Consider the following 12,194-nt stretch of genomic DNA (forward strand, 5'->3'; position numbering starts at 1 on the left):
ATTCTAGAATTGGGGAGGTCGAAGCAGGAATATTGGGAGTCCCTGCCAGGCTGGATTACATCAGACTCTGTCACTCACAAACAGGCAGAGACAGCCTGAGCCTGAGCAAGGAATTGGCTTAAGAGTGGAGGGACCTCCCAGCCAGGATCCTCATCTGACAGAGGGGTGGGATTCCAGGGGCAGAAAGGTCCCCCGACCTGCTTGATCCCCCTGGCCGCAAGGGGGTGGGGAGCCAGGAGCAACAGAGCCATCTGAAGCATTTTGGGGAAGTGACCCAAGGCAAGCGACACGCATGTACTTCCCCCGTCCTCCACATTCCGCCTCCTCCGCCCCTCTTCTCTTTTCTTTTCTCTCTCATTCTGCTTTCATGCGTCAGTTCCTGAAAGGTGGGGACATTTCCTGAAAATAAGAAGTTGCCCAAAGAGAGGATCTTACTCTCCACATTGGGCTGGGGACGGTGGAGACTTGGAGGCGCTGGGGCAGCCCTGCCCTGAGAGACACCTGTGTCACCTCCGACTCCTGCCTCTGGGTCCCCACCTGACCATGTCCCTGGCTGAGGCCATCAGCCTCTGGAATGAAGGCGTGCTGGCAGCTGACCAGAAGGACTGGGACGGCGCGCTGCGGGCCTTCAGCGCCGTCCAGGACCCCCACGCCAGGCTTTGCTTCAACATGGGCTGTGTGCACACCATTCTGGAAAACTTGCCCCAGGCAGAGCAGGTGAGTTGGGCCAGGGCCTTTCCAGAGCTGGGCAACCACAGCCTGCCCCCATCTTCTTAAACCTCCCATAGGGAGCTTTAAAAGAACAAAGTCCCCCCAGGCTCCACCCCCTGAGGTCCTATTGAACTGGTGGCCTCCGAGGTAAAACCTTCCTTGCTGGTTCCCATGGCCACCCAGGGTGTGACTCACTCACTCAGTTGGTGTCATCCACCATCATTCTTCAGTGCCTTTATGAAGACACCCTTTGCAGTTACACTTTTTTTTTTTTTTCCTATCAACTCCTGGACACAGTCTCTGTCTTCTCGTCTTGCTCCTGTTTATAGGGCATCTCTTGTGGCTTCCAAGAGTCCCTGCGCATCAGCTTTGCCTGCTCCACAGTGCAGGACCCTCCTCTAAGGATCCTGGGATTGTCCCCAAGGACATCATCATACAGTGATAGATGAATGATAACTGCCAATCAATGATATGTGGCATCTTGACATCTTTTAAACATATTTTTTCCCCGTGCTGGAGAGATGGCTAAGCGACTAAGGCGCATGCCTTCAAAGTCTAAGGACCCAGGTTCGATTCTCCAGGTCCCATGTAAGCAGGATGCGCATGGTGGCATGGCGCATGCGTTCGTTTGCAGTGGCTGGAGGCCCTGACGTGCCCAATCTCTCTCTTTCTCTCTCTTTCTGTCTGTGTGTCTCTCTCTCCCCCTATTTCTCTCTCTCTCTCTCTCTCTGTCTCTAATAAATAAATAAATCTTTTAAAATATGCATTTTCATGCTAAGGGGGAAAGGACCAGAGTCTGGAAGTGGAAGACCTAGGATCCTAACACTACGTCTCCCTGGACCACAGTGTGAAGCAACCACATAAACTTCTGACTCAGCATTTTGAGGGTCTTACTCATGAGAATTAAGTGAGACACCACCCACTACAGTGTGGTATAACTTCACGTCACTGCTAAAAGTTTTTATGTTTGACCTCTGCTGTCATCCTGTGGCCCGCAGATGAGGCATCCTCACAAGTGGCTTGAAAGGCACAGGCTCCCGAGGCAGGGAACAATGGGATCAGAGCCTGCGGGGGGCCTCCCCTATGGCTGGAGGCCGGACTGTGGCTCCAACCCCCTCACTGAGGGGCCCGCCACCTGCAGCAAGGCGTTCTGAGAGTGAGAGCCGCCAGACAAAGTGCACTTTGTCCTGGAGAGGAGGAGACCCCAGGAGGCAGCTAGCCTGAGAGCAGCTCTGCCATAGCCGCTGATCCCTCCTGCCTTGGCTGCGGGTCACCAGGTCACCGTGTTCACTGGCTCCTGCTCTCTCACTGGTCCAGATTTCTTCTTGAATTCCTCATCTTCTCTGTCTGCTTGAGCCCTTCCTAATAGCATTTTTATATATTCATACTTGCCATTATTTTAGTTATGTTTACACAGCCAATTTATATAGCACTTGTATTCTAGTTATTTTGATTACTTTAATCCTGTAATTGATTAAGGGTTTCTACCAAGAGTATGGTATGAGGGGTCTTAGCATCTTTAAAACTATATTAAGCTGGGCGTGGTGGCGCACGCCTTTAGTTCCAGCACTTGGGAGGCAGAGTAGGAGGATCCTGGTGAGTTCGAGGCCACCCTGAGATTACATAGTGAATTCCAGGTGAGTGAGACCCTACCTCAAAAAAAAAAAGTCCCCTGGTACGTAGTTGATAGTAATACTCCTGCTTTACAGAGGAGAAAACTAAGATTCATGAAAATTAGGTAACTTGCCACAGGCTACGCAATGAGGAAATGACATCCCAGGGCATTCTGACCCAGGGTGTGGGCACTGGAGGCCACCTGTTCCTATGAAGAGCTGGATCATTCTCTTCTTGCCTCTGCCAGGGGCTCCTCTCAGACCACCTCACCATGCAGCTCCGTGGCCATGAACGGGTTTTTCTCCCCACAGGCCTTCACCAAAAGCATTAATCGAGACAAGCACTTGGCCGTAGCCTACTTCCAGCGAGGAATGCTCTACTACCGGATGGAGAAGTAAGTGGCCCCGGGCTGCCCTCTCGGGGGAAGTGTGCGCAGAAAGCCAAATGGGCTTCCAGGCTGCTGGACCTGGTGTTCATAAAGGACCTTCTGGCCTCTGAGGAGAAGGAAGGCTGAGCGGCCCTTTCTTGGGAGCCATGCAAGAAAAAGCACGCAAGGCCAAGGCTTGCTGCAGGGGGATGGTCTCCTGACCCCCATTCGAACAACTGGGGCACCCTAACAGTGAGCCCATAAACCACCACAGGCTGCTGCAGAGCTGCAGGGCCCCCACCAGTATCCCCAATGAAACCTTCTGCTGTGCTTCCCTGAGAGGGACTGAGCTGTCCCAGAATGAGGATTAGCATCAGAATCCCTAAAGTATGTGTTTGCAAAGCCCAGTTTAAACCCAGTTTATTCAACATACAGTTTATACAACACACAGAAATACAGTTCAGTTATTAAGTCAGGACAAGTAAATAAGCAGTGTATGTATTAAATCAGGAAAACTATGGTTGACATTAAATTATTATTTTTATTTTATTTATTTATTTTCTTTAAAGAGGCAGATAGGGAGAGAGAGCAATTAGATGTGCTCTGGCCTTTGGCCACATTAAATGTACTGAAGAAGTGTGTACCACCTTGTGCATCTGCCTTACGTGGGTCCTGGGGAATTGAACCTGGGTCCTTTGGCTTTGATGGCAAGCGCCTTAACTTCTAGGCCATTCCTCTGGCCCAAATTTTTATTTTTATTTTTTAACTAAAAGTAATTTTGGGGCCGGAGAGATGGCTTAGCAGTTAAAGCACTTGCCTGCAAAGCCTGAGGACCCAGGTTCGATCTCTGTCCACATCCCACATAAGCCAGATGCGCAAAGGTGATGCAAGTGCAAGGTCACACATACACACTAGGTGGCACAGGTCTCTGGAGTTCTATTGTACTGGCTGAGACCCTGGCGTGCCAATTCTCTCTCTCTTAAATTTTTTTTTTTTTTTTTTTTTTTTTTTGCTGGGTGTGGTGGTGCACGCCTTTAATCCCAGCACTCAGGAGGCAGAGGTAGGAGGATCGTCATGAGTTCAAGGCCACCCTGAGACTCCATAGTGAATTCCAGGTCAGCCTGGGCTAGAGTAAGACCCTACCTTGAAAAAACAACAACAAAAAAGATCTAACTACATTAAAAAATGACAATATTTTTTACTGGGTGTGGTGGTACACACTTTTAATCCCAGCACTTGGGAGGCAGAGGTAGGAGGATCGCTATGAGTTAGAGGGCAGCCTGAGACTACATAGTGAATTCCAGGTTGGCGTGGTCTAGAGTGAGACCCTACCTCGAAAAAAAATTTTTATTTTATCTATGAGAGAGAGGGAGACAAAGAGAGACAGAAGTGTACAAGTGCACCAGGGCCTCTTAGCACTGCACACAAACTCCAGACACATGTACCACTTTGTGCATCTGGCTCCATGTAGGTACAGGGGAATTGAACCTGGGCTGGCAAGGTTTGTAAGCAAGAGTGTTTAGCTGCTGAGCATCCCCTCAGCCCTCAACTTTTTTTTTTTAAATTTTTATTTATTTATTTATTTGAGAGTGACAGACAGAGAGAAAGACAGATAGAGGGAGAGAGAGAGAATGGGCGCGCCAGGGCTTCCAGCCTCTGCAAACGAACTCCAGACGCGTGCGCCCCCTTGTGCATCTGGCTAACGTGGGACCTGGGGAACCGAGCCTCGAACTGGGGTCCTTAGGCTTCACAGGCAAGTGCTTAACCGCTAAGCCATCTCTCCAGCCCAGCCCTCAACTTTTTAAAAAGTAGTTTCAAACAGTGTATATAGCACAATCCCATTTGTTTCGCAGACTGGACTTCAAGGTCACCAACTAAAATATCGTGATTGTCTCTGGGTGGTGGGTTGATGGAGAAGTCCATTTCCTTCTACCATCCTCTCTGCATTTTGGTTTGTTTATGGTCACTCTCAAGTGGTAAAAAGTTAAAACAAAATGCCAGTTCATCTCCATCCCCACTGCCCTCTCAAATGCACCCCCCCCCGAAACAAACATATAAATAGCAAAGGTAAAATATTCTAAATGTGAATTTGAAATTTTTTGTGTGATAGCAAACTGACCCTTTATAGAAATTTTCCACTAGCATGCTTAAGTCTAGGGAAGAGGAATTTGGCTCACACTGCTGAAGAACTTGGCAACAGTGAAACTAGTCCAAGCAGCAGGTGGGCGGGGCGTTGCAGGGCTTTGGGAAAAGCTGTAGAGAATACCCTGCCTTTGGGGAGAGCTGGCTCTGCTCTCCCTCCTCTTTGGAAGGCTTTGATCTGGTTTTGGTCACAAGCAGAGCCTTGGAAAGCCCATATATGTGCTCAGTTGTTGCCAGGGGCAATGATCAGGCACTCAGAGGACCTCAAAGACGTAGATGTGGTCAGGTACCTCACTAAGAGTAAAGGCAAAGTGTTCCTAGAGAAATCATAGATTGAGCCATGCTCTGAAGAGAGAGCCTGGGACCGGGAGCAGGCATGAGGGGTGGCTGTACTTAACATCTTTGTTCTCATCAATGGTCTTCTATGTCCAACATGTTCTCTAGATTATACAGAAGGTGCAGAGGCCAAACACAACCCTCCAGCCTATTTAAGCCTCAAAAGACAAGCAACTAAGTTCTTCTCTTTAATTAGCTCCAGTAACCTATAATAAAGAGCAACAACAGCAAAAGAGGAGTGGCTTTCAGTTGTGGAATTCAGTCAGAGTTTGGAAGGATAAGTCTGTGAATGACTTAGAAAAATCTAGAAATAAAAAGCTGAGGAGGATGGCACAAGTCCTAGCACTTGAGAGTTGGAGGCAGGAGAGACAGGAGGATCCAGAGGTCGAGGCCAATGTCATCTTCAATTTACATAGCAAGTTCCAGGCCATCAGGCTACCCTGAAATACATGATACTCTGTCTCAAAAATAAACAACCAGGGCTGGAGAGAAGGTTTAGTGGTTAAGACTCTTGCCTGCCAAGCCTGAAGACATGCTCTACTCTCCAGGTCCCTGGTCAGCCAGATGCACAAGCTGATGCAAGCAAGCAAGGTTGCACGTGCCCACTAGGTGGTGCCGGCACCTGGAGTTTGATTACAGTGGCTGGAGGTCCTAGCACCCACTCTCCACCCTACCCCGTAGCATTAAAAAACAAAAGGATAAGTGGATAATGAAGATGTGGCACATTTATACAATGGAGTTCTACTCAGCGGTAAAGAAAAATGAAGTTATGAAATTTGCAGAAAAATGGATGGACCTGGAAAGGATTATACTAAGTGAGGTAACCCAGGCCCAGAAAGCCAAGCGCCACATGTTCTCCCTCATATGTGGATCCTAGCAACAGATGATTGGGCTTCTGCGTGAGAATGAAAATACTTAGTAGCAGAGGCCAGTAAGTTAAAAAGGAGACATAAAGGGAAGGGAAAGGAAGGGAGGAGGGTACTTAATAGGTTGATATTGTATATATGTAAGTACAATGATTGTGATGGGGAGGTAATATGATGGAGAATGGAATTTCAAAGGGGAAAGTGTGGGGGTGGGGAGGGAGGGAATTACCATGGGATATATTTTATAATCATGGAAAATGTTAATAAAAATTTTTTTAAAAAGGATAGTCTGTTAGGCTTGCTTCAAAAAAATAATAAAAATAATAAATAGACAGTGGGAGGGAGTGAGAGAGAGAGAGAGAGAGAGAGAAAAGGCAAGAAGACAGGGGAGGAGAGGAGGCAAGGACAGGGAGAGAGGAGAGAGGAGAAACAGAGACAGAGACCTTGAAATAAGACTCAGGGCTCAATCTTCTGGATAATGGTTAAACCTGAGAAAAACAATCTACTACTACTACTAAAAAAAAAAATCTACTATATAACTATGTTCTTTAGTTCAACAGCTCTTTAATGAGGAAATAATAAGTGAGCTGTATTTTCAAGTCCTAATGGGCATCTTTCTTTCGCCCAACCCCTAGGTGTGGTTATTCCCCAACATTGTGTTCCCAACTCTTCTCTCAGATGATCATAGTAGAGATTTTTCAAAATTTTATGTATTTATTTATGAGAAAGAGGCAGATAGTTGGAGAGAGCAAAAGAGAGGGGATGGGTGCAGACACGTGTGCCACCTTGTGCATCAGGCTTACGTGGGTCCTGGGTAATTGAACCTAGGTCCTTTGGCTTCATAGGCAAGTATGTTAACTGCTAAGCCATCTCTCCAGCCCCAGGGATTGTTAAATGGCTAAATGTAAGGGCTTCCTCCACAAAGTGTGCTATCTCTGAATATGGAAGTCCACATGCCAACCTTAAGGCTCCATTTCTGGCCCAGACCATCTTCTCCCAAACTACTCACCCAGAATGTCTCCCGACCTAAATCTTGACAGGGTCTGTTGAGAAGGGATGGGGTTGTGAGGAGGGAGAGAATGGTCACGCCAGAGCCTCTCGCTGCTGCAGACGAACTCCAGATGCATGTGCAACCTCATGCATTCGGCTTTATGAGGGCACTGGGGAATTGAACCTGGGTTGTTAGGCTTTCCAGACAAGTGCCTTAACTGCTAAGCCATCTCTCCAGCACCGATTTTTTACTTTTTAAAATATTTATTTGTTTATGTATTTATGAGAGAGAGAGAGAAAGAAAATGGGTGCACCAGAGCCTCTAGCCAAATAAACTCCAAACATATGCACCACCTTGTGCATCTGGTTTATGTGGGTACTGGGGAATTGAACCTGGGTCCTTGGGCTTCACACTGCTAAGCCACATCTCCAGTCCTTGTTTGTTTTAATTTATTTATTTTTAAATTTATCTTATTTATTTGCGAGAGAGGGAGAGAGAAATAGGCAGGGAGAGAGAGAGAGAGAGAGAGAGAGAGAGAGAGAGAAAAGGGCACACCAGGGTCTCTAGCCACTGCAAACGAACTCCAGATGCATGCACCCCCTTGTGCATCTGGCTTACATCCTGGGGAATCGAACCTGGGTCCTTGGCTTTGCAGGCAAGTGCCTTAACTGCTAAGCCATCTCTCCACCCCCCCCCCCATTGTTTGCTTTTTTGAGACAGGATTTTATGTAGCCCAGGCTGGCTTTGAACTCCTAATCCTCCCACCTCTACCTCTGCCTTCTCAAGTGCTGGGATTGCAGGCACATAGTACTGCTCCAGTTTATTATTTGTTATTTTTATGTATGGTGTGTGTAGGTGTGTTTGTAGGTATGTGGGTGTGCATGCACCGGGTGGGTGTGTATGCACTGGGCGTGTGTGCAACTGCAGGCGCAGGTCAGGAGTCCCTATCTGGTGTCTTCTTCTATCAGTTTCTACCATGTTCTTTGAAACAGGGTGTCTCTCTGAATCCAGAGCTCACTGATAGCAAACACCCACCCTAGTGACCCACCTGTGTCCACCTCCCCAGTGGGGAGATTGCAGGGGGCGCCACCGCCTCGGGCATTTTCCATGGGTACTGGGACCCAAGCTGAAGTCTTCATGCTTGCATGGCCCTTACCCACTGAGCCATCTCCCCAGGCCCCTCTAGGAATTTCTTTCTTTTCTTTTTGGTTTTTCAAGGTAGAGTTTCACAATGGCCCAGGCTGACCTGGAATTCACTATGTAGTCTCAGGGTGGCCTCGATCTCACTGTGATCCTCCTACCTCTGCCTCCCGAGTGCTGGGATTAAAGGCATGTGCCACTATGCCCGGCTTCTGTGAGTTTCTTTTTTTTAAATTTATTTGAGAGCGACAGACACAGAGAGAAAGACAGATAGAGGGAGAGAGAGAGAATGGGCGCACCAGGGCTTCCAGCCCTGTGAGTTTCTTGAAAGAAGAAATCTTTACAAACTCAAGCTGGCATTTCACTGCTTATAAAGTGCCCAATAAACGTTTGTTTGAATTAATTAAATGAAAGTGCTTCCAGAAACTTACAGATTTAGAGGTAGCAAGTCACCAAGGTTGTTAATTGTGATGCATGGCAAACTGGGTAAGTTAAGTGCTGAGGGGGAACCTAGCGAGGTGATTTTGTACCCTAGGGGCTAGGTGCTACCTCCCACTGAGGCGGGGCTCGTTTTAGCAAGGTCCTATTAGGGAAAGCACATTTCCCTAGAGGCAGGTAGGTGGTGTTTCAGGATTAGATACCCACCCACCACCCCCCCATACACACATCCACGATCCAAGCCACTCATGTCTGGCCCTGTTCTTGTCATCCCAAAGGGATCACAGAGTGAGCTCTAAATTGTCTTTCACGCCCTGGACCATGCGAATCTTAGGGTTGTGGAAATAAAAGCGTGAAGAGGGGCTGGAGAGATGGCTTAGCGGTTAAGTGCTTGCCTGTGAAGCCTAAGGACCCCGGTTTGAGGCTCGGTTCCCCAGGTCCCACGTTAGCCAGATGCACAAGGGGGCGCACGCGTCTGGAGTTCGTCTGCAGAGGCTGGAAGCCCTGGTGCACCCATTCTCTCTCTCTCCCTCTATCTGTCTTTCTCTCTGTGTCTGTCGCTCTCAAATAAATAAATGAACAAAAAAAAAAATGGCGAAGAGACCCTTTAGGTGGAACTGATTTAAAACTGAGAGGCCAGGAAGGGTTGGCTCCCATCCTGCTGCAGAGCTGTGACTTCCCCTCAGTGACACCCAGCTAGGCTGGAGATGGAGGCTGAGAGGGAGGCTGGCTTCTGGCCTTGGTAGCCGAGGGACAGACAGCAGCAACTTCAACGGTTACTAAGGAACCTCGTCAGGCCTGTTGCACCATGAGGGGGAGGAAATGAGGAGGAGGAACCTTCTGGAGCTGGAAGCAGTTGAAAGGAAAGGCGGCAGCCCCTGCTCGGGCAAAGGGGAGTGGTTGCTCCTTGGCAGGCTTCTCCAGAGCTTCCAGATGGCTGAGAAAAGCATTTGAAAGACGGCGGGCAGGACCCGGGCTGTGCCCACTGCTGCCCATCCAGGGCCAAATTCTATTCAATACCTGTGCAGCAGAATGTGGAGTTGAGTCAAAATGGAGCTCCTGGGCTGGAGAGATGGCTTAGCGGTTAAGCGCTTGCCTGGGAAGCCTAAGGACCCTGGTTCAAGGCTCAATTCCCCAGGACCCACGTAAGCCAGATGCACAAGGGGGCACACATCTGGAGTTCATTTGCAGTGTCTGGAGGCCCTGGCGCTCCCATTCTCTCTCTCTCTCTCTCTCTCCCTCTTTCTCTCTCTGTCCCTCTCAAATAAATAAATAAATAAATAAATAAATAAATAAAATAAATTGGAGCTCCTTCGCAGGTCATGGGGTCAGGAGAGGAGCACCAGCAGGGTGGGAGAAGACATGAATACATGCGTACAAAGACAGGCTTAAAAAATGAACATTAGGAGGCTGGGGTGGCAGCACACGCCTTTGATCCCAGCACTCGGGAGGCAGAGGTAGGAGGATCACTGTGAGTTCAAGGCCACCCTGAGACTACATAGTGAATTCCAGGTTAGCCTGGACCAGAGTGAGGCCCTAATGCATCTTGAGTTCATTTGTAGTGGCTGGGAAGCTCTGGCACATCCCTTCTGTCTCTTAAATAATAAACAACAAAAAAAGGATTCTCTTATCTAAAAAATGCACATTAGAGCCGGGTGTGGTGGCGCACGCTTTTAATTCCAGCACTCGGGAGGCAGAGGTAGGAGGATTGCTGTGAGTTCGAGGCCACCCTGAGACTACATAGTGAATTTCAGGTCAACTTGGGCTAGAGTGAGACCCTATCTCAAAAAAACAAAACAAAAACAAACAAACAAACAAACAAACAAAAAGAGCACATCATAACGGAGGATATAGGACTACAGAGATGGCTTAGTAGTTAAGGCACTTGTCTGCAAAGCCAAAGGACCCAAGTTTGATTCCTCAGGACCCACATAAGCCAGATGCATAAAGTGGTGCATGTTTCTGGAGTTCGTTTGCAGAGGCTGGAGGCCCTGCTGCGCCCATCATCTCTCTTTCTCTCTTCTCTTTGCTTTCAAATAAATAAATAAATATTTTTTTTTTTTAAAGAACTGGGGTTGTAGCTTGGTTGATGAAGTGCCCGCCTAGCATGCAGGAAGCCCTGGGTTTGGTGCCCAGTCCTGCATACACAGCGTGTGGTGGTCCACGCCTGTAAACCCAGCACGTGGGAGGCAGAAGTAGGAGGATCAGACATCTAAGGTCATCCTAGCTGAGGTCAAGGCCAGCCTGAGATACATGAAACCCTATCTAACTATAAAAATAATTAGCAGAGACACTCTCACCTCACTCTCATTTTTTTTGTTGTTTTGTTTTCATTTTACACAAAGCACGCACTCTGAATAACTCATCTTTTCCCCTTGCACTGGGGACATCTTGATGTGCTCGGAATTACCAGGAGGGTTTTGCTGAGTCCCTGCAATGCCAGGGCGTCTCCACAGCTGACATCCATCTGCTCAGCCAGCTCAGCGGGGAGCAGGGCACATTTGTAGGATAATGCTGACAGCGGTTAGAGTGTGCCCTCGGAGACCTTCCCAGGCTCCCAAACAGGCTGTGCAACACAGAGGAAATTGCAGCTGCTCAGAGGACAGGACACCTGTGCTCCCACCTGCCCTCTGCTTGGCTCAGGGCAAAGGCCTGTCCCTGGCTTTCTGTCTTCAGAGGAGCCCATAAGGCCTACCATCCCCCTGCCCGGAGTTGCCCGAGGTCTGTGTGGCAACTTGATGAGCCCATTACTCCTAAGAAAGAACCCGCAAGCTTTAACGCATTTCACAATCTTGTGCGGCAGTGAGGGACGAGGAAGAGCCATCTCTTGTTTCAAGCCCAGGCTCCCCTCCCCCAGTGCTACCGGCAGCCGCAGCTTCTGAGCTACTTCAAATCTTGCAGGGTGGGCAAGCCCCGTCTCTCTTTAGACATCCTGGGGGGCTCTGCTCCTTAGCAATTACTTGAACAACTAGCCCTCCTTGTCAGCTCAAAGCTTCTTTCAGATCAGAGCTCCAATTTCTCTGTTGTGTATGAGTGTATGTGTATGTATGTGTGTGTGTTCATTTGTCGCGTGCATGTGGAAGCCAGAGGACAACTTTGGGGCACTGTTTCTTGGGCATGCCCTTGACATCGTTTATTGTGTGTTAAATTTTTTTTGGTTTATTTTTATTTATTTATTTGAGAGCGACAGAGAAAGAGGCAGAGAGAGAGAGAGAGAGAGACAATGGGTGCACCAGGGCTTCCAGCCACTGCAAACGAATTCCAGATGCATGTGCCCCCTTGTGCATCTGGCTAATGTGGGTCCTGGGGAATCGAGCCTCGAACCCAGGTCCTTAGGCTTCACAGGCAAGCACTTAACCGCTAAGCCATCTCTCCAGCCTGCCCTTGACGTCTTTTTGAGACAGTCTCTCTCACTGGCCAGGAGCTCACTAGCCTGGGTGGAGTAGCCAGAGTCCCAACGATCTTCCGGTCTCCACCTCCCCAGATCTGGGATCACAGGTGCATGTACTATGCCTACATTGGTTTTTATTTCTAAACTATTTTATCATGTAACAATATAAAGAAAGAGGTTCAATGAAAATTTTCAGAA

General features: G+C 48.4%; 1 protein-coding gene across 1 annotated transcript in view; it reads left to right on the forward strand.

Moving 5' to 3' along the window:
* The first annotated feature begins 418 nt into the window (after positions 1-418).
* Positions 419-12,194, forward strand: part of Ncf2 (neutrophil cytosolic factor 2) — a 36,714-nt gene continuing 24,938 nt past the window's right edge. Inside the window, exons 1-2 of the mRNA XM_004658719.2 lie at positions 419-717; positions 2,637-2,719. Of these exons, the coding sequence (XP_004658776.2) occupies positions 544-717; positions 2,637-2,719 (257 nt within the window). The 5' untranslated portion in view covers positions 419-543. The remainder of the gene's footprint in view (positions 718-2,636; positions 2,720-12,194) is intronic.

Source organism: Jaculus jaculus, chromosome 1 (genome assembly GCF_020740685.1).
Source record: "Jaculus jaculus isolate mJacJac1 chromosome 1, mJacJac1.mat.Y.cur, whole genome shotgun sequence".
Classification (NCBI taxonomy): domain Eukaryota; kingdom Metazoa; phylum Chordata; class Mammalia; order Rodentia; family Dipodidae; genus Jaculus; species Jaculus jaculus.